The sequence below is a fragment of the Toxotes jaculatrix genome, chromosome 16 (genome assembly GCF_017976425.1).
Source record: "Toxotes jaculatrix isolate fToxJac2 chromosome 16, fToxJac2.pri, whole genome shotgun sequence".
NCBI lineage: Eukaryota > Metazoa > Chordata > Actinopteri > Toxotidae > Toxotes > Toxotes jaculatrix.
This window is the reverse complement of record NC_054409.1, coordinates 19,553,085-19,574,420: the sequence shown is the minus strand read 5'-3', so window position 1 is coordinate 19,574,420 and position 21,336 is coordinate 19,553,085. Positions and strand designations below refer to the sequence as shown.

The 21,336-nt window shown below is 40.9% G+C and overlaps 2 protein-coding genes across 2 annotated transcripts in view; both read right to left on the bottom strand.

Moving 5' to 3' along the window:
- Positions 1-1,436: 1,436 nt before the first annotated feature.
- On the bottom strand, positions 1,437-9,304 carry kcmf1 (potassium channel modulatory factor 1). The gene is made up of 7 exons (XM_041059654.1): positions 9,101-9,304; positions 7,155-7,322; positions 6,784-6,923; positions 4,778-4,879; positions 4,465-4,648; positions 3,650-3,944; positions 1,437-3,083 (listed from the first exon to the last, which is right to left on the bottom strand). Exons 1-7 carry the CDS (start codon positions 9,114-9,116, stop codon positions 2,819-2,821), a joined length of 1,170 nt encoding a protein of 389 aa, XP_040915588.1. The 5' UTR covers positions 9,117-9,304; the 3' UTR covers positions 1,437-2,818.
- A 465-nt stretch (positions 9,305-9,769) lies between these two features.
- The window catches only part of itga1 (integrin, alpha 1), a 40,978-nt gene continuing 29,411 nt past the window's right edge, over positions 9,770-21,336 (bottom strand). The window contains exons 12-30 of the mRNA XM_041058440.1: positions 20,573-20,718; positions 20,233-20,376; positions 19,851-20,102; positions 19,622-19,752; positions 18,681-18,856; positions 18,433-18,584; positions 16,207-16,317; positions 15,205-15,281; positions 14,772-14,898; positions 14,598-14,678; positions 14,391-14,467; positions 14,148-14,237; positions 13,927-14,029; positions 13,722-13,838; positions 13,540-13,638; positions 12,754-12,861; positions 12,515-12,610; positions 12,290-12,403; positions 9,770-12,063 (exon numbers count right to left, since the gene is read on the bottom strand). Of these exons, the coding sequence (XP_040914374.1) occupies positions 12,013-12,063; positions 12,290-12,403; positions 12,515-12,610; positions 12,754-12,861; positions 13,540-13,638; positions 13,722-13,838; positions 13,927-14,029; positions 14,148-14,237; positions 14,391-14,467; positions 14,598-14,678; positions 14,772-14,898; positions 15,205-15,281; positions 16,207-16,317; positions 18,433-18,584; positions 18,681-18,856; positions 19,622-19,752; positions 19,851-20,102; positions 20,233-20,376; positions 20,573-20,718 (2,252 nt within the window). The 3' untranslated portion in view covers positions 9,770-12,012. The remainder of the gene's footprint in view (positions 12,064-12,289; positions 12,404-12,514; positions 12,611-12,753; positions 12,862-13,539; positions 13,639-13,721; positions 13,839-13,926; positions 14,030-14,147; positions 14,238-14,390; positions 14,468-14,597; positions 14,679-14,771; positions 14,899-15,204; positions 15,282-16,206; positions 16,318-18,432; positions 18,585-18,680; positions 18,857-19,621; positions 19,753-19,850; positions 20,103-20,232; positions 20,377-20,572; positions 20,719-21,336) is intronic.

Genomic DNA, 21,336 nt, shown 5'->3' with positions numbered 1-21,336 from the left:
GTGTTCAGCATTGGCCAATTAATTATGCATTTAAATCACAATAATCATGACCCATGGCTCTCCCCCACATGATAATACAACTCACTGAAGTGGTAAACTAAGTAATAAACTAAAGTTACTTTCCAGATTAAGATTTTACACTAAGAACATATTAAATGTCTAAATCCTCTGGAGGGTTAGGGTTACGGTTGGACAAAAACAACAACTTTAACTGTATGAAGTAGTTAAAAATAGCTACACCTTAACCAGCAACAACAGAAAAAATACTGTTTAAGTATTATTTTATCAGTATTTACAATTTTAAAAAAATGTCAAATTAAACATCAGTCATACCTTATTGACCTAATTAATAGCTCGTCCTCTCAGGGCTCTTGGATAATCAGAACACCACACGTTAACGGATTATCTCCCAAGGTGCGACTGACATTTGATCTGTGTGTGTCACCATTGCTTTTAGGGGGTGGGCTACTTTAAAAGGAACCAGCAGCCCAACATGTGTCATGAAAGGTATCCCACAGGCACCATTTGTTTCTAACAATAACTACAGAGGAGTGACAGGGACAGCTGCCCTACACAACCTCACACACAAATACACACACAAGGACAAACCAGTGGCAACAGCCATTGAACTGTTCTTAGGACAAGTGAAGAATAAGTTCTGGTACTGATACTGTAAAACCTACCTTTAATATATTGCAGTGTTGGCTGTGGGCATCTCCGCTCTTCAGGATGATGTCCATTGGCGAGGACCAGGGCTGAGGACAGACTGGTGGGACACTTGCTGGGTCGATCCATCAAGGGTGTCTTCCTTAACAGATTTATCTCATATCTTCTAGAGAGGCCACCTACTGCCCTGTGAGGGAAGAATAAACATTAAGAGCCCCCCCTTTATCATTTACATTAACATCACTCACTCATGTAAGGTGATAACTAAATACTACTCAACTGATTCATAAATATTTTTCTTACTTCTGATCAGGTCAATACTTTAACCCCCATATAACATCTATAAGCACTATAAAAGTATGTAATAAATGGTTTATAACACACTTCATATGCAGATATAAGGACAAATGTTCCCCTAATACATCATATTTTATATTATCACAGTTTTCAGCCACCAGTTATTTGCGCCCACAGGAGGGGTTATACTTGCTGACAAACTTTAACAATTACATCTGGTTAAAACTACATTATATTGTGTTGTAAACTATTTTTTCAATGTTTATCTACTGCTTTTAAATGCTAAATGGGGGCGATTAAAGTTGTGAGCTCGATGGTGAAGAGATGTAAACGCTCACATCTTCACTCTTTAAGCAGACATGAAGACTTTAAGTTTACAAACCAACAGATTCTGATGAAATCATGCCAGCTAAACACAAACACTTGCGGAATCACAACAATGTCACAAAGTGCAAAAGGTGTGATGGTCTCTTGGTTTCATCAAAAGCTGTGCGCAGTTTATATTTATTGTATTCTAAATTTACATTTTAAAAAAAAGTCTGCCCATGTCTTAGAACCATTATGAAAGTTAACGCACAAATTCAATATACATCTCATTGTATTTTACATAGAGGGTAAAAGTATAGGCATGAAGGTGGCATGTTTCATATCAAGGCTCAAAAAGAGTATGAAAACAAACATGAATAAATAGAAAGTGCTAACCCTAGCAAAAAGAAAAAGAATGATTTATCTTAAAAAAAAAAAATTGCAGTGTGGAAAGTCTCAAGCTCCTGTTACCCAACAAAGAAATTCATACAAGCCATCTAAAGCATGTGGTCTGGACACTGGACTTAAGAAGTGTGAATGTCAGAAAATTGCGTGAAGGAAAAATGGATCGAGTTGGGCATCTGTACTTATCTATAAATTATAAAGTATACTGTGCCTAAACAGCTTATCAGTCACTAAATATTAACACCTAGGAAAATTTCAGAGGCATGGTCTGTTTTCTTGTCTTCCAAGTTCTTATCTGATGCGTGTAGTCGTCGCTCTGAAGCCATGGACATATTCAGACAGTCGTCACAGAGAAAAGGCAATCTGGAGCTGAGAGACACACACATTGCAGCATTTCTTCAGAAGCTACTGCAGAATTAAACTGTTTTCCCTTCATTTTATATATTCTCGTTCAAAGAAAACCTAACAACATATATTGTTAGAGTTAAATTTTTGCATGTCGGTTTTGTAAACTACTCAATTTTCAATGCTTGACCATGTTTGAAAGAACCATTTAAGAACAGTTGAAAGCTTTGGGATATTTAAAAAGGGGAAAAAAAAAGTTTTAATGACAAGGTCATTAAAGGTCATGCACGCTGCAAATAACTGCATGCAGTAGTTATGGTAACCCATCCAAGCACTTTTTATTAATTAATAGTCATAAACACACACAGCAGCTTCATCAGAGGAGCCTATGCTCTCTTGACTTTTGAATGTGGAGTATTTATACGGAGAGCCGTTTGCATGTCACAGGAAGCAAAGGTCTGCCACAGCTGCCTGTAACATTTACCTGACAAAGAAAAGAAAAGTTATGTGGATTGATTATCAACTTCATATATATTTTATATATATATTTATATATTTCTCTTCTCTCGCTCGCTCACTCAGTTGCTATTGCGCACTCGTACATTTATCCCACTTGCTCTTATTTATTTTTGTTTACAATGTAACAAAAATGGTGACAGGCCTGAAATTACAATCACCAAAAAACAAACTCAGAAAATAGAGGGAGAAAGGAGGGTGAGGCCAGGGAGGACTGCTGCTGTTTGCTGCCCATCACTGACAGTTGCAGCAGAGAGGACACAGTCTGCTTGATGCTCGGACATCAAAGAGGAGGCGGCGGAGGCTCCTTCCCCGTGGAGCTGCTCTCTCTAAGCTGGAGGTTCTCCAACGCCACATCTAAAGGCATGATATCCACGCAGCCCATGGCTCCAAAGTCGGCGAAGTCTCGGCGCTCGTCCTCGTCAGAGGAGGAGCTCTCCTCGTGCATCAGCGTAGACAAAAGCAGCTCCTGTACAAACAGGCTGCGGTCTGCGCGCTCTCCTTCTAGAAACTGCCGCTCTGCTTCGGACATCTTAGGCTCATTCAACCTGAAGAAATGGTTGAATTTTAATTTTAATACATTCTAGTGATACACTTGGAGTTAAAATGCTGTTATACTGAGCGCAAAGGGAACAACAGACACAGAACAAAAGCTGGTTAATTTCCTGTCTTAAAGCTTCTCTGTAGAGTTTTTGACCAGTATAGAGCTATGAAGCAATTTTTATCAAGTGGGTCTCTGAACTGTTTGCATCAGTGGGCGACTTGATAAATATTCTTGCTGAGAGTTTGGTGCTACGCTGCTGACCAACAGTTGGTGGGGGCAGACTGTAAGCTAGCAAATATGGATATAAACATTGCAGTATTAGAAATACTCAAGTAAGTATTCAATAAACTTTTTAAATAAACAGGTTAGTGAATAAGGACGGTATTGAAAGCTGGATTAATGTATTGTTGGTTTTTAGTGACACTAACAAAAGTATAGAATATCACCAGCCTTTTCCTCCAAGATCAACCGAATAACATTAACATTGCTTATACTGACTTTTCTTTGACAGTTTATTAACTCACATGAACAATGCAGTGCACCAAAAAACCAATGACTGGCCACACTCACCGTGCTAATAGGAACTGGGAGCTGTGGGACGAGGACGAGGGATTGCTTTCACCCACGGTGGCAGTGTTGGCGGTTGCTGTGCTGGGTGGAGGGATGGTGGTGCCAGTGTTGCCCGGGTTGTTGCTGCGTCGTGTCGCGTGGCGGCCCGTCTCCACTTGCTGCCGTGCCGCCTGAGCCTGCTGCCGCTCCAACTGCAGTTGCATCTGGAGCTGCTGGAGCTGGGAGGCGGAAGGCCCCGACGAGTTTATTTGCCCCCCTGCTGCACGCCGCACACCTGACAGCTGAGACAACAACTCTGCAGGGGACACAACAAAAACGGGCTTCACTGTTGGCCGTTTCTAAATAAGTCATGATTTCAAAAGACAGCACTTTATATAACTAAAAAGATGTGACGGACGGTGAGGAAAAGAGATTTCTTTAGTAACATGACTCAACAAAAAACTGGTAGGGCTCCGATCAGCCATTACAGTTTATGTTCATATCTTTTCCTTTTAAGATGAGAAAAAATTAGAGATCATACAATAAAAATTGTTTCAAAAGATTCCTCACTATTAATACTAGATTCTATGCTAACAGAAGATTGATTAAACTATTTTAATTATTATATGTAATTCTATGTAATTTTAGCCAATGTTTACACTGAGAAAAGGATGGTTATCATCCACACAGTTCAGGGGTTTGATGGTTTATAATAAGTTTTTACCAGCAGAGGGTACTAGTGGAGGATGTAACTCTTCTTGTCTGGTTCTGATGGATCTTTCTGAACTATGTGAAGAGTGTTATCACGTGAAGAGTATAATACCACTCATTCCCACCTGCAATAGGGTCCATTGCTTCTCTGTTACTTGGGGTGTAAGTGGAGCTCTGTGATGAGGAGGATGAAAGTCCTCCTGTGGAGCCGCTAGTAAAGTGCATATTTGTGCGTCGTGCTCTAGGACCGCCCAGTCCTCGTCCAGGGTGGAACATCCTGCGTACATGTCGAACACTGCTGGACTCATCATAAACAGGGACTGTTAAGGGTAAATTCAGACACTATGACACGATGTATGGTGATTTTTTTTAACATTCAAGCTATATATGCAAACACAACTTTGTGTAGACACTAGTATGTAGACACAGAAAGGATATTAAATCTCGTGGCGCTCTGTGCTCGAGCGTGAGGTGAGCTGTAAAGTCATCTGTGACATGGTTGGGGTCCCCTCCTGGCAAGGCAGCACATATTGGACATATCTAAAGTGAGAGAGAGCGACAGGTTTCTGTTTGAGATGCATGCTTGTTTTCTGAACAAACTTTTGTCATTTCTATCACCCCACAACAAAACAATACAGACGAAATAAGCAATACTGCCAGAGTTTTACCCTGTTACATTGTTAGTATGTAGAAGATTGTTTACATAACACCCAATGAAAGCAGTTGAGAGTACTCCTCTGGTTTAAAGACTCACTGTGGACAGTTTAAAAAAAAAAAAAAGATCAAAATTGATGCAGCAGAACCAGAGATACTGTCTTTTTTATTCCACACATTCTTCTTTCTTGTCAAAATCTGGCTTCTACATTACCCATAATGCAACTTGACTGCTGACAGCCACTAAGATAGTAGCCTCAATAAGATGAGGAATGGACTATAGAGGTCTGGTAAGTGGACTTTGTGGTATCATTTATCTGTGATGATAATCTCTGTAATTTCAAGCGCTTCAAGGATTGATCCTTCAATCAAGTTGAGTGTGAGGAAATTAATCGCCAACAATGTTGATAACTGATTTTTTCACTATTTTCACACATCAAGAAAATAATCAGAAGGCTGATCAATAACAAAAACAAAAGCTGCATCCCCAAATAAAACACAGTGAAAAAAAGTGTAAATGTAATGCTACTTTGCAGTGAAATGAGTCCATTAAGGCAATTACTGCATACCACATTCTGTTGTTCACCAGGCCTGTATCACAGCATATACACACCGATATCTATACTGCATCAATTTCACAACGCAACACCCCAGTACATGACATTGTGTAGTTTATAGAAACACTTCCTCTTTAACCGCTGCCGTTTCTGTTAGCAATGTCGCCCACCAAAAGACCAAAACCAACAGTCAATACCTCCTACAAACAAGTGACATCTGTATAGCCAAAGTCTGACATAGTCTATTCCTCTTATTGTTGTCCAGAACTATTACAAACACATTAATGAGTCGCACTGGATGACATGTCCCTTTATTACCATGAACATGGGCACGGTAGTTTATTTTGACTCAATCCCATATATACCATCCTGATACTGTAAACACTTATTAGTGCATCAAATGCATATTCGTCCACAGCTGAAAATAGTTCCCAATAAATGCATTATTTACTCCTCTCTGAGTAACAAACAAAAGAACCTACAGCACTCAGTTGTTTCAGGAAATTGCTTTGCTGTTTTATAAAGTGAAACTATATATTTGTGAGCAGTTTTTTTTTTTTTTAAAGATTTACATCCTTAGTGGGAATGACAGGGTTAGGAGTTTGAACAGTATTAGAGAGACAGAGTGAGACATTGTTAATTTTGGACTTTTCATGGGATTTGCTGAAACTCTCTCTGCTGTGACATCAGCAACAGAATCCATGAAAAACAAAAACAGTTCACAGAAGAAGTCTCTGTAGTGAAGTGGCTTGGTTTCACTTGGCACTGGTGGGAACCTGGAACACAAATATTACTAGCTGGCTTTACCTGTGGGCTACAGGAGTCTCTTTTTTTTCCATCAGTAGTTGTCCAACAGGCTACCTGCTAGCCTGCCAGGCGGGTGTCAACACTGTCAGCAGCAGCCTCTGCCTTGCTTTGCTCATTTTACTCAGCAGTGGACAACGTTCATAGGAACCATTCTCTGACAACAAGTAATCCATAAATGCCCTCTGAGTGTATATTCTGGGAAGACTTTAAGCTGACTGAAGAGGAGTGCTTTACAGCAATAGCAAACTGAACTGTAGTAATGCAGACACACAGTTATAAAAAAACATTCCTTCATCTAATGACTTCAGTATACAGTATGTCAGTGGATGGAAGACGTAAACTAGGCTGCTGGAGCTTTAGCAACAAAGACAACATCTGAATGTAATCTGTAAACGTATGCCTTTTATGTGTGTGCAGTATACTCACCACCTCTGTGGAAGTCTCAGCATGCTCTGAGGTGACATGCTCCTGTAGGGACGTCTCTGTGAAGCCCATCTTGCCGCAGTAAGGACATGTGAATGACTGGGGTTGCTCTACTGAAAAAGTGTCTCCTCCATAATACAAGTCTGCAAGAAAACAGTAAACACAGAAACTGTTATTGTCAATCGATAGTTTAATGATTAACACCAATAAAGTATTGCAGCACAAAATTACGCTCAATAAATGACATTAATCATAACTGTAATCATGTTGGATGATTTGTAATTACACAGCAGGCTACGACACAGGCATGATTAATTTGTGTATGATCAGTAAGCCACACAAGTTTTTGTCTGGTATTTAAGCCAGGTCCTTACCATAGTCTACCCTGGTTAATATACACTGCATGGGGTGCTCTGTGGTGTGTCTCGTTGTTGTGGCTCCGCTCTCGTAGCACGATGCGCACAGGTCGTAGTCGTAGCAAATTAAACACTTGAACCGTCTTCCTCTAAAGTTTCCTTTTAAACACGCATCACAGCTCACACCTGCAGAAGAGGAAAGAAGAACGCAAAGTGAAAAGTGTGGACCTGACAATAAAGTTACAAATTCCTTATAACTGCGTCTGCGAGGCTGGCTGTGAGAAAGCAATCTCTATCTGTCGGCCAGTCTCACTTACATGAGCATGTGTTTTGGAGTGGCACCAACCCACAAGTGCCAGCAACGAAGAACTCTGGCATTCCAGTGAACTTCACAAGCAACTCAAGAGGCACAACACAAATGCATGAAGCATCTCAAAGCTGTTTTCATTGCAGTTTTTGTTAATTATTCATAGCACAGTCACACATTTACAGGTAACTGTGATATTTGTATTTATCTAGATCTAGATGAGCCAACTAGTTGAGGGAAGGAGAAGGAAAAGTGGAGCCAAAGCTCTGGACGTGACATCCATTTCCATATTCTCCAAATAGATTATTACTATTTACTTGTCATCATATGAAATATAATTGCATTTCTCTCCTTGCTCACTCTTTGCTACATGATTACAGTGAAGAACTTTTCAAACACTGGCTTACAGACACAATCACTTCCAATGACATATTATAGTTATCATTATACACAATATTCCAACTCCTGCCGCACTGACATTTGTTTTGAAGGGGAAAACGCCTTATTTGGCAAACCCTGGATAGTACCAAGCATTAAGGGAATTTCCTCTGACTAATTTGACCTCTTGCAACAAACAGCTTCAAAATACTAAAAACTCCATAAAGGTAACACGTATTAACCAAACCCAGACCTGAACAAACAAATTATTTGGCAATATACAGTTATCAGCTCTACAAGTTGATAAAAGGTTTGATCGCACTACAGCAGGTCTTACAGAGGTCTCAGTATCACCTATGAGATATAAAAACAGTCTGCCTTCCTCAGGTAAACATGCAACCTATTTACACGAGGAAAAAATGAAAAACTTGCCTGGCCTGCTCAGACGATCAACTTAACAAGCTAACAAGTAGCTTAGTCGTCCTACTTTAAAGAAGCAAGTTACTAAGCATTCCCCTTTGGTCCTGCTGGGGATAACTAACCGTATTGTGGCCATGTTTGCTTTATAGGACAGCAAGGCAACGTCTGAAGGGATAAAACTGGATAACCCCTTTGGTGCCCGAAAAGAACCACATTTACACTGCCATCTGGTTTGCAGTTAAACATACCGTAACTTAACCTTAGCTGGCTAGTAGCCTGCCACCTAGCTAACTTAGTGCTTGGTTTATGGAGAGAGGCCTCAGACTTTCTGTCTTCTTCTTCTTGATGACAGTGCATTCGCTAACAACAGTGTGTTATGTGACCGGACGGGACACTCAACATAAGAGCTACGGGCTCTCAAATTAGATTTCAAAAATGTAAACAAAGGATGATGATAGCTACATGAGAGTATATCGTCTCGTGGGGCAATGAGCGCCAGCATAAGCAACATTAACGACTCCTTATGTTAGCATACATTAGCCTGCTCGTTAGCCCAGCTAACGTAAGGTAACCAAGCACCTAGCAACGGCTAACTGCTAAGCTCCGCTAAGATGCCGTATCATTGTAACCGTTTGCCTCAAACGCAGGGGACCTGATACACACATGTAGACCACAGCTGCTGACAGCAAATACATGTATGTTGGGATAAGCTTGAAAACAAGCCGCGAAAAGCGCAACACCCCCCTCCCTCCCCTCTCGGGCTCCCTGACTTGAATAAGCACTAGCAGCTAGCAGAGGAGCTAGCTGCTCAGGTAATGTAGCTCCAACCCAGGCGCCGTGGACCCGTTTATCAACTCACCCTCATGTCGGGACATCCTACAAGCGGCGACACAGCCCCTCCTCGGGCTCCCCAGCGCGCACAACGGGGGCGACGATACAGTTTCTGAGATGCTAAACTGGAAATGCTTCAGCCTCGTTTCTTTTTCGAGCAAGATGGATCCCCCAGCAGCTTACAGTTTGGTCTGCTTCCCCTCCCAGAGTGTCACTTATCGCTGGATGTTGCGGGTGGACAGCAGGCGGCGCTGTGCTACTTCACACCACAAGGCCCGTACCCTGCCGGTGAAATGGGACTTCCATGCCCTCATTTTTGCCTCGCAGGAACCTGGCCCCCGTCACTGGGATGAATACAACGAGGAAATCTCCTCAGCCTGTAGTGGACAACTTAAGTCAAAGTTTAAAAAAGACTATTTGAATGTTGGACAGCTAAATTTTACTTCAAGTCTTCATATTTAGCATTTATAATAGTATAATAGTTGTAAACAAATTTAAGTGTGTATTCATGTATTTCTCTTTATGAATGACTTAATTCATCTGTTATCAAAATTGTTAATTCATTTTCTTTTGTTCAGCCAGTCTGTTACTAGTCCACACCTGAACTGTTTCAGCAGTAACACTCACAGTCTGTTCTGTTGTACGCTTACATATACACAAAAGCAAAAGAATCAATGATCAAGAACATCTTTGTAAAACATCTTTATTTTTGTACATATGATTCATTTCATTTCTGTGCTGATGAGGACACATACAGTCTGACAAACCAGTGCATTACAATGAAGACTTCACAGCAGTGTAGAAGGCTGGGGTGGAGCTCACAACTCTCACATTGTGCCTTTTCTTCGTCTTGACTCTTTCTCAGAATTTAATAGGGGGTAAGATCTGAGAAAACTACCCCCCACTACCTCTTTCTATATTTCTAAGTGGACAAAAAGAGTCTCATGACTCCACCCCTCGTGCATAAGCCCAATTTAGCCATACAATCTTAAAATGACTATCAGTTACACATTCTGTACAAAAAAATATTACATGTGCTTCATGTCAACAGTGGAGAGTGGGCGCTGAGAAGTGTTTCAATATTCAAAAGCTCTTCTTGCCATCTTCCCTCGGCTTTATTGTAAAACAGTGAGGGAAAAAGCCAAGAAAGAGGAAGAAACTCAGTCTCCCCATCATACAATATAATCTCTTTTAACATACTGTGTAGCTGTGCAACTTCTGGAAACAAAAACAAGACAGACAACCTGAATGAATAATTTTGTTAGGTATTGTGTACCACATATGAAGTGACAATAAGCCTACTGCTAATGCTTTGTGTGCATGTTGGAGCTTATCAGTGAATCCAATTTACTATATGGTAACAGAGAAAACTGCTGGTGAATAGTGACACATACATGTATATTTCTATAATGGCGGTATATTACCTTCTTCTTTGCATATTAAAACAGCTGAAATCAAAGTAAGCTACAGGCGTATCTCATCTCAATCATGTTGAAGCCTCTGCATTCAAAAACAGTCATTCAATGAGCTTAAAACCAAAGTAGTGGATACAAATCTTCATCTTCATATATATTTTCAGTAAAGAATTACTGTAATTTTCTCATCAAAATATACCAATATGTACATATTTGCATCAGATTTAAAACTGTGATATAAGCCAGATATTTTTTCTATATGTCAAATGTTAATGTTGTCATTTGTGATACTAGTAGCACCTGAGCAAAACCGTGTTCTCTGACCACTGATAACACACAAAAAAAGATAAAGCCTGTGGATAACATCTCTTAAATTACAGGATTTAAAGCAAACACAATTATGTACATTTTTAAGCTCTATATGTTTTAGCACTTACATATATTTACAGTACAATCAAAGTTTGGATTTTGAAGGCACACCTTTCCGAAACCCTCAATAACTAAGGTGAAACTAATTACAAGCATTTAACATGGAAGTAGGGACAAGACATTTTTTTAACTGGTTAACTAGGATCAAAAGTATAAAAAATAAAAGCATACGGTCTGCACCTTTGTTAACTAAAAACCTTGTGTTCAGGTCAGTGTCTTCAGACAACATTTTGAAAATAAGAATGAAGAATGTGCCACATCATATTGCTAAAACTCAACAAAAATGTCAAATAAAATGCTGAAGGATACAGTGTTTTATGAACCTAATCAAGCACATACGCTTTAACACAAGAGTCTAAGCTATCATACAGACTGCTCCAACACATAAAAAGTTCACATATTGTCTCAGGAGCAAACAGACATTGGATACTGTTGCTGTAATGAAATAGGAAGTAAGTGAGGTGACTTGCGCAACTTTGGATCTTCACACCGAAAAACCTGAGTATTTTTTTTTCTGAAGCTTTTTCTGAAACAGCTATTGCAGCTCTGAAGCTTTTGCAAAACTGTTATAATGTATATAATACAGATATTTCCAAAAAGTGCCTGATAGGTGATGTCTTCCTCCTCCTCTCTGGTTCCTTTTCTTGAACTGCCTGAGCTGTCTTTACTTTATCTGCAAGAAAGAAACTGACCGAGAATGCTTGCAAAAGCAAAACAATGTTTGCAAATACCTTTTAGCATTTGTTTTGCGTAGAAATTCAGGTGGCTGAATTTTTTTAATGCATATAGTCAGTGCCAGAGATGTTTAAAAAGAAGGTGTGTGTTTGAACAATTTCTGGGTATGAAACCACCTGAACTGCCCCGATGTTGTGACCAAGTGCTTAAAGCTTCAAAGAACAAGAGTTTGGGAGTATTTGCAAACATTATTTAACCCAGACCTGCACAGGAAACAGTGAGCAGTACTTGTGTTTTCCAGGTAGTCACTGTGTCGTAGCAGTGAGGTGTTTGTGGGTCGTGGCGTCTTCTCCGTCTGTTTAAAAGTCTGCTTGTCACTTTGTGCGACCTCACTCACAGAGCTGCTTGCTGTCTAGGTACTTCAGTCCATTATTTCCTCCTTTGTGTAGTCCTTTCTCTTGAAGAAGCCCATCTGGAAGAGCAGAAAACTCAGTTACAAAACTCTTCCCTGCCCATATTAAAGTTATATTAACAGTTCCACATTTTGGGAAATCTGCTCACTACCTTTCTTGCTGAGAAATTCAATTAAAATTTGTGCTAAATTTGGAAGGAAACCTAGCTAGTGACAAAGTCCCACAAATGATCAAATGATATTTGAAGATTTTAAATACTGTGCAGTCTAATTCAGGAAATATTACCTTCCAAAGAGCAAATATGACGAGTGCTAAGATCAGCAGTCCTATCAGGATGCTGATTATGATGACCCAAATAGGGATCCCTCCTAAGGTCTCCTTCGAAACCTGGATCTTCACCTGAGTAGGTCATATATACATATGGTAAATATACACATACATTCAAACACACAAAAACATTTAATGACATCAATCAAAACCATACAACAAAAAAAAAACATTATGACTTACTTTTCTGGTCCTGTCACTTTCGCTCAGTTCAAACAGGTTTGTGTTTTTGATCCACAGAGTACCATTCACCCACATGTTCAGAGTGGAAAACTCGCCCTGTAAGATAAATCTCCTTTAAAGGTTTGTTTTCCCGTTTATCCATCAGTCTTTTACTTTTGCTCTCTGTTAGTTAATCATTTATCCCCTTTCATGGCAAACCAAAGGACAGAGAGAGGCAAGACAAGTCACTTTGAACCTACCTTAATGAATGTAGGTTTCCACACTCTGAATGTAACATTGACCTGACTGAGCTTAGCCTCGGAGATCTCACAGGTAAATGACGCACAGTTAGAACTTTCAGAACAGCTCTGTAGAACAAATAAAACAACACACAGTAAGACAGAAACACAGAGAGGTGTGTCATCAAACTGGCTGAGCTGAGGTCAGCTTGATTCATAAAGGCAACTCTGGGCTAATGAGATTAATGTAGATCAAGTCTGATTTATCTTTTAGTTATTTTGTGTTATGGATTGGAAACATAGTCCGGAGACGTAAAGCACTGATCACATCAGTTCACAGTGAACAATGTAAATACAAAACTGCAATGTTTGCAGCCACAAGCAAAGCATATTAAAAATATAATGTTCAGATTAAATTATTGCAGCTAAACAAATTGTGAAAATGTTGCTTATTATGAAGATACAGCCATGGGTCAAAGTCATCTATAAGCTTTAGCTGGTGACACCTTATTTTAATTTAGCATTTAGCTATTTAGCATTTATAAGCATTATACCCACATTAAATAGTTTATAACAGACCACGACGTTGTTATAAGCAGCTTTAAGGACATCATAAATGTTTATTAATATTCAGTATTTGTGAACAATAAAAACTCAGTTGAAGACATTTTATATTATAACAGTGTTTTACTATAGTGTCGTTAGTTATTTGTTTTTAGACAAACTTCCAATTATGGGTATCATTGGTAGCCTGGCTTTATGAAAAGGGAGCAGTCTTAATAAGGAAAATAAACCTACATTACTCACCAACAGGAAGGTACTGAGTGTTTCTTTTTTGGGATTGGGCTTTACATTGTCTGGGTTAATGTTTTCAGTGTTAATCAGTTGCGCTGCATTACATTTCACCTGTGGAGAAAGGAAAGGCAGATATGAAGGTTGGTCTGTCTATTTAGCTACACCTGCATTTCTATAAGGGTGTGTATGCATACCTCTGGGCTGTTGGTGACGTGTGTGAGGTACAATAATGTGTTCTCCCGAGGAGACCGACGAGGATACGTCACCGTGAGGTCAACGGGCGGAGTCACCACATCACCGGTCCTCTCCACCTGAAGAGAGGTGAGATAGAGAGGCAGAGTGAGACAGGAAAGGGGGCAGGGCTGGCCTTTATTTTAAATCATCAGATATGGTCTCTACCGTGTAGCTGATGTTGATCTCCTCCCCAATCATCCTGGTGTCATTGAAAACACTGGAATATTGTTCACCCTCTTTTACTACAATGTGTTCATCCACAGGCCGCCTGGAAGATGCACAACATATTAGATTTTTCAATCAGAGCTTCAGATACAGAGGAAGTCAGTGGTATGCACTTTCACAATGTGTAAAGGTGACAACTAAACAACTTTACAGCCACTCACACTGAGAATATGAGCCCTGCTTCATACTTCACAGGGATGGAGAGATGGACTGTATTGTCACTCAGTGTTGATTCTGGCTCATCACTGTCACTGTGGGAAATAAAATGTAAAAAAAATTACACTATTCCAATGCACAAGTGTAAAGTTAAGGAGGAAATGGCCACTTTTGCACTTAATTAATTACAAAACCAAAGAGAAACGGCTTTAAACTGGAAATAAAACATGCTGCACTAATTCTCTCACCTTGTAGCTGTCACATTGATCTGAATTACCTCCTGAATATATTTGGGATTCACGTCAAATGTGACTTTGAAATTTTCCTGTGGACATTAGATCACATCAAATCCTTAATTAGCAGCAGAAAAGATATAGAGTAAACCACATATCATACAGGTAATAACATGTAGCCTGTATCCTGCACAAGACAGATGAATGTATGCTGAGACAAACCTCGCTATTTCTTTCCAGGAACGGGTATCCCACGGGACACTCTGCTTTAGTATGATTCGGAGAGCAGCCCAGCTTCAGCGGCTAATGCAAAATAACACATGCATCAGCATACATGTCACAGTCCAGACTGTGTACACCTAAATGACGCGGAGACAAGTGTACTAGAAAACTCACATCCACTGTAGCATAGTTGATGTTCGGTGTGAAGCTGAGCATGACTTTGGTGTTGTATGCGTTGTCTTTGCTGTTTCTAATGTTGATGTTCACGTCAATCTTGTCTTTGTTTGATCTGATCACCATGCTGGAGAGGTAAACAGAAAACTGTCAGCATGCTGGGTTGTGATGCAGGTAACCTCCCACAAGGTGGCAGTCATGCACTGCAAGGGTTTGCAGTTAACGATCTAACTTCTGTGTTGTTAAGTGACACTATAGTTAAGATAAACTGTACAAGATAAACAAGATACTACTACTAATAATAATAATAATACTAAATAAAACAACATTAAAATTACCTCCTTGCAGCCTGCATGGATGTGACCAGTGACTTTCAATGTAAATATATGCATGCTAATATTGTTTTAAAACAGACCAATTCAATTCTACTCACCTGTTTACACTAGTTTTTGCTTTGATGGAGAGGTCAGTAATGCACTTGTCATTACTCCCACAGTCCACCAAGGGAATCTACAAAAGACACACATTTTCAAGACATAAAGACTTGAAATCCTAAACCTAAGTCTTAAAACAGGTCTGGAGGGGATTGTTAAAATACTGTGATGACTGTTATTGTTGTATCCCTAACTGAAAAGGGTGCATTCAGACGACCTTAATTTCCTTTGCCTTTTCCCCCAGAGTGTTTTGGGGGTCACTGTCATATTTGTTCCCATTCTCAGTGCTCTCCTGCTGGGCAGTTAACATCAATAGTGTTTACTCTCCCAAGAAAGGACGAGAGACTACCATCTGCAGCACAATGTCACAAGAAAAACTGCTGCTTCCGTTTGACGACTTCCCCTTTCTGTGTATGTGCCTGTGTGTGTGTGTGTTCCTTCTCTTGCTTTCAATAACAATAACAGGAGAGGTTCCTATAATGCTTCCTTGCAGTGTGCGCTTACAGTGTGCGCTACACAGGCTTACAAACACATCATATATGATCCTGTGTTCAGAGGTGATGGGAGGTGGTGGTGCTGCTGCTCCTGTGTATTTTGCAAACCCAGACTTTACTGTTAAGTGTTGAAGCCCAATTCTTGTGTAATATCTCCCCTCTTTAGCTGGAAAAAATACTCATTGCAATAATTATCTGGAAAGCCTATTGCTTGCATAAATATGAATGTGGGAGTGTGGGAAGACTGTTGGTGTTGAAACACTAATGCAGACTTGAGGAAACACTGAGGGATGGCAGTCAGCTGCTGCAGATACTAATGTACTGTAACAGCGGTGAGTTTGGAGCCAGACGAGAACACCCCACTTCTCACTCTTGGATTATAAAGATAGACAGATGGAGGATGTTTGAAACGAGGTTTAAATCCTTCCTGTCTGTGACTCAGAACATTCTGCTTTCTGTTCTTTGGCAGTTAATTGTCTTTTTACAAGTGATACAAAGTGGTCTCACTGTCTTATTGATGGATTTGGGAAGGCTTTCATCCAGGACAGGGCCTTTGTCTTCCTCAGCTAGTCCGAACTCCAAAGACACCATGAGAGCGTTTCGGAAATCCAGCCGGGCCTGTTGAGGTAAAGAAACAGTTGGAGATCAACAAGAGGAAGAGAAGGAGAGAGGGAAATAATAGAAATGAGGAAGAGAGCAACAAGCAAACATCTACTTTAAAGATCCTACTCTATCCTCCACTCAGTTTAACAAGATGTGGCTGTCTTTTTAAATTGTATTACACCTATTATTTATTCTGTAATTAAGAGCAGATGAGGGGGAACAAAATGTTAACATCACCCTCTAAGTTGTAATTCTTAAAAGAAATACAGAAGTGTTCACACACACCAGGGGTAAAATAGCTGTAAAGCCTCCATCACTGGCAGTCACACTGAAATAAAATCCAATTGCAACACAATCAATTCACTTCATTTAAAATAACCTAAATAACCAGTTTGTTTGTATCAAGTTTAAATGCAAATACCTTACAGCCCTAAACAAAGTCAAGCTGAGGCTAACAGGAATGTCATGGTCATAAGCCAAAGTATTTTGGCCCAAGGGGGAGTGTGCCATGGAAAATCAGGGGAGTATAATTGTCCATCCTCTGGGCACCATGAATGCCTGCTCAAAATTTCATCACAATACATCCAATTGTTACTGATCATTTCCATTCCTCCAGCGATGCTCCTATCGCAGCTAAAAAAGATCAACCAGAACAACTGAAAAACCCTGTGAGTGCAGGGCCTCTGTTGAAACATGAAGACACCATCGGGAATGTGACTTTTCCAGTATGGGATGTATTGTATGCACAGGACAAGACATAAATATGGGTCTGTGCCAAATTTTGATTAAAACTGAAAGGACCCTGAGAAAGAGCATAACACGAGGCTGCATTTTCAGCCATGCACATTACTGACTTCAGTACAAATGTGCCTGTTTCTTAAAACATGTACCACTTGCAGAGCGCTGCATTGAGGCCTACAGGCAGTTATGCTGGATATTGATTTCTTCCTCCAGCTCCAGTAAATTTCATTAAGTTCTTTTTACACATGTTTGTACACTATGTGAATCAATGCTATTGTCCCAAGAATGAAACTGGAGACTTCTTCAATGCAGCAGTGGACCAGGCAATGGAAGTTTTGAATGTAGCAGCTAAGAGCCGATTTATTTTTAATCTGAGGTTTTCCTTACTGGTTTGGAGCTGGATACTGTGTGGTGTGGACTTAAAACGAAGTGGAGCCATTGCTTTAGCACACACAGAGCATTAAACACTATTCTGGATGTGGATTAATTCATGATGTCTCCTTTTGGTTTGCTGCTGTCAGATCTGTTCAGGTGTGGGTCTGGTCTGTCTTGGACTCAGGTGAGATGTATCAGACAGAGTTGTGGTGCTTTTCTGTGTCTGATACAAGTTTCTGTCCCTTGATGACCTCCACCCTGGACTATGTGGGAAGTTTATACACAGACTGGCACACTAGAACAGAGCAGGTATTCATGTCCAGGACACACAACAACAACAGCTGTTTCCACTGATTAGTTCCTCCTTCCCTCGTCTAAGGGCAGCTAATCAGAAAAATCCACTGCTGCAGTGAATGACTGAGATGAGAAATTTTGCACACATGGCGCCAAAATGTCACTTTGCTGGAGATCGCTTAGGTTTGCAGAGGGTGGTGCAGTTTTTAACGTTCAAAGGTCACAGCTGTGATGAACAGTCTGTGATGTGCTCGTTGGACCACTTGTAGAAATCTTCGTTGACCCAGAGCGTCACACTGTCAGAACACCTCATTCACCCTCGTTTTCTTATTCACCCTTTCTCTCATTCACTCTTTCATTTTTTTTGCCTTTTCTTGTTCTCTCTCTCCATCTCTCCACCTCTCCAAGCGGCTAATTTATCACTCAGAGCAACATGGGGGCTGTACTCGGCATGCTTTGATCAGGACGGGCCTGTTTCATGTTAGAACCAAGGCTTCTTGCTCTGCAGCTTTGTTCTGTCTCCTTTCTGGCTGAAAACACGCAACTTACATCTCCAACAAGACTCCATAAAAGAATTTAACTTTCATGAATGGGCGTCACAAAAATCGATGGCGTCAAGCTGCTTTGAATACTGCATCTCATGAGCTAAAACATATAGTTTTAGGGCTCATTCTTTTCAGCTAAGAGACCCCATGTGTACATAAAGATCAGAGTACTTGCCGACATCATGAAGCGCTCTTGCACACACTTTGGCTCTATGGCTTTGATGGTGAAGTTCTTGGTAATCTTACGATCATTTTTATCATCCAAGCCAATAAATGAAGCCCTGGCTTTTGCACGTTGAGCATCCAGGGTCAGACTGTAGCGGATCACTACAGGACATAAAAAACAGGGAGTAAAATTAATTACACCGGAACCTGTTCAGTGAGACAATCATCCACATCAGCATAGGACGTTGTGTGGCTCACCTGCAGAAGCCTCTAAGTCTTGCTTGTCAGATTTGATACTGTAGGAGAAACACACTTCAGTTTTCACACACACAGATGTGTGTCCACCGTGTTCACACTGGTACTGAGACTGCTGCAGGTTTATCTTCATGGGGTCAAAAGTCATGTTGGCATGGAGTTCTGCAACGTCCCTGGACCTGATAAAACAAAATAAACATACTGTGTTTTTACCAAATTAATGTATGTAAGTACAGTTTTGAGGTGCTTGTACTTTGCTCATTTCCACTCTCTGCTTCACTACATTTCAGTAAAAGGTCAAAAGGTCAGCTACAGTAACAATGACATGCTAACAACACCACACAGATGCATTATTTCATATGTGTTTGTCAGTCAGGGGCCATTTTTCTGCATAATGAGTAGTTTTACTTTTTATGCGTGAGAGAGTGAGTGTGTGGGTGAGCTCAATGAATTAATCTGCTTTCTTGAAGGAAGGAACAGGGAACGGATGCACAGTGAGCATCAAACTTGGCTTCATCTCTCTCTCCACAGCCAAAAGTCCAGGAAGAACAGCTGGACCTGCTGCCAAATCCGACTTAAACTCTAAGCCTCTCGGGAGATGGAGTTTTCACACAGCTCAGTTGACCCTCTGCCAGTCAAGAAGGGTTTGCCTGGGAAGTTAAATTATGGTGTTTAAAAACTTTGGGGGTTAAAGTCTGTGGGCTGGTCTCCAACAGTGAAATATGTAGCCAGGAGTTTTAACAGAGAGATCATAAGGAAGTTGTTGGTCTCAGGCCTACAAGCCCAGTGGGACATGCACAGCTGTCCAAACCCGAATAAGACAATGCAGATCGTACATGTAAGATGATGTCTCAGAGGGACAAGCACTACTGCTGGTGATGATTCAACTGGAATGTGTAGTTTTAGGAGTGACTGTTTACATCTGAGGATGGGCCATGTCTCACCAGAACAGCGAAGCCCCTCCCAGACCTCCTATGGTAACATCAGTGATTCCATCTCCATTAAGATCCATGACTCCATGTATGGACTGACCGAAGAATTTCATCTTTTCGCCGTCCCCACCTGCAGGGATCCGCTAAGGAGACACCACAGAAGCAATGAGAGCATGTTAATCTAGATGAACAGCTACAAATCTTCTAGCAGATCCCTGAGTGGCACTGAAACTGTTCTCACCTGCACAAAATTCTCTTTCAGTGTCTTCTTATCTCCATGGTAGATGTAGACAGCTCCTCTGTGATCGTTCTCAAAAGGTGCACCGATTGCAACGTCGTTAAACCCGTCCAGGTTGAGATCTGACACGGCCGCAATGGCTGTGCCAAACCGGGCACCACATGGTTCATTCTTATGAGTGCAGCTGGCTGAGTGGGCAGTACAACAGGACTGATTGACAGGCTTCAAAGTGAACTCGTGCGTGAACTGGCCGGCCTGGTTGTGAAGCAAAAGGACATGAGGAGAGACAATCAGTCGGTGCATGAGTGTAATCTCGGTGTGACTTTCTGGAGAAATCTGGCACAAACAAAGACACACACACAACCTAATTTTCGATCTTCTGTACCTCATCAACTTTATAAACGTAGACTTTTCCCTGCTCGTCTCTCTCTGAGCCCATGTACATGGGCGCTCCGACCAAGAGGATATCTGTGTAGGAATCTCCATCCACATCGACAGTCTGCAGGACGCTGCCAAAGTAGGAGCCGATCTACACAGAGGAGTAAGAGATCGACTGTTGGTGTTGACGCTTTAAGCACTGAACTTGTTGAAGCACAAATCTTCATCCATATGGTTCTGACCTCTATATTTCAGAATGTATTCACTGGAACAGAATATCATCAGCTTCAGCTTTAAAAAAACAGACTCATGAGGCTAGCCCAGGCGCCAGACTGAAAAAGGCTCACCTGTTCTCCTTTCAGTATCTGCGAGACGACAGTCCTGTTCATTTCATTCAGACGATAGATAACAACCCGGCCTGTGTGGTTGTACCGCGGCGCACCCATGATATACAGCACTCCGCCAGGGGTGGATGCTGACTGAACATCATAGCCTGCAGAGAATGCATCACCCAAGCACATACACTGTATGAAATCCAATGCATACATAAACAGGCATCATCAAGATTGTGTTGTACCTAATGATGTCATGAGGAAAACACACTTTGCATGTCTTTGTGGGATATTTTTACACACTGTTTTTTTTTCAGCCAGATGTTTACGTCTGACTGTGTGTATGAGACTACACAACACTACTACAAGCTGGCAGGAACTCACAAACATGTGCATGCACGCACACTCATTCAGATCAGACAAGCACACAAGGGCTATGTATGCAAAGTCTGCAGTCGGACCATTAGGTATGAGCACATGCCAACAGCTGAGTTTACAGTACGCGAGCCTGGGCCTACCAGTGCTGCTTCTAATGACATGTTGATTAAATAACTTGATATTAAGATGCTGTGGTTGCTCTGCGAGCCATAAAAGGCAGCAGGACAGAGAGAAGAGCGGTATGTATTATTTATGTGACAGAGAGAGAGAGGCATCTACTGTCAGTTAGACAAATTCCATATCTTAATCCTCCAAGCAAGAGAGACTCTATATTTACTCTGCAGCTGTGAAATGTCACGTCATCTCTTGAAACATTGAGCTTATCTCGCTTTCTTTTTAAT

What these genes read in the sequence shown, in the direction of transcription:
- kcmf1 (XM_041059654.1), bottom strand. An exon ending in ATTAACCAGGGTAGACTATG is followed by an intron (nt 6,924 to 7,154) that starts GTAAGGACCTGG and finishes GTTTTCTTGCAG; the next exon opens with ACTTGTATTATGGAGGAGAC. An exon ending in AGCAATGGACCCTATTGCAG is followed by an intron (nt 3,945 to 4,464) that starts GTGGGAATGAGT and finishes TGTCCCCTGCAG; the next exon opens with AGTTGTTGTCTCAGCTGTCA.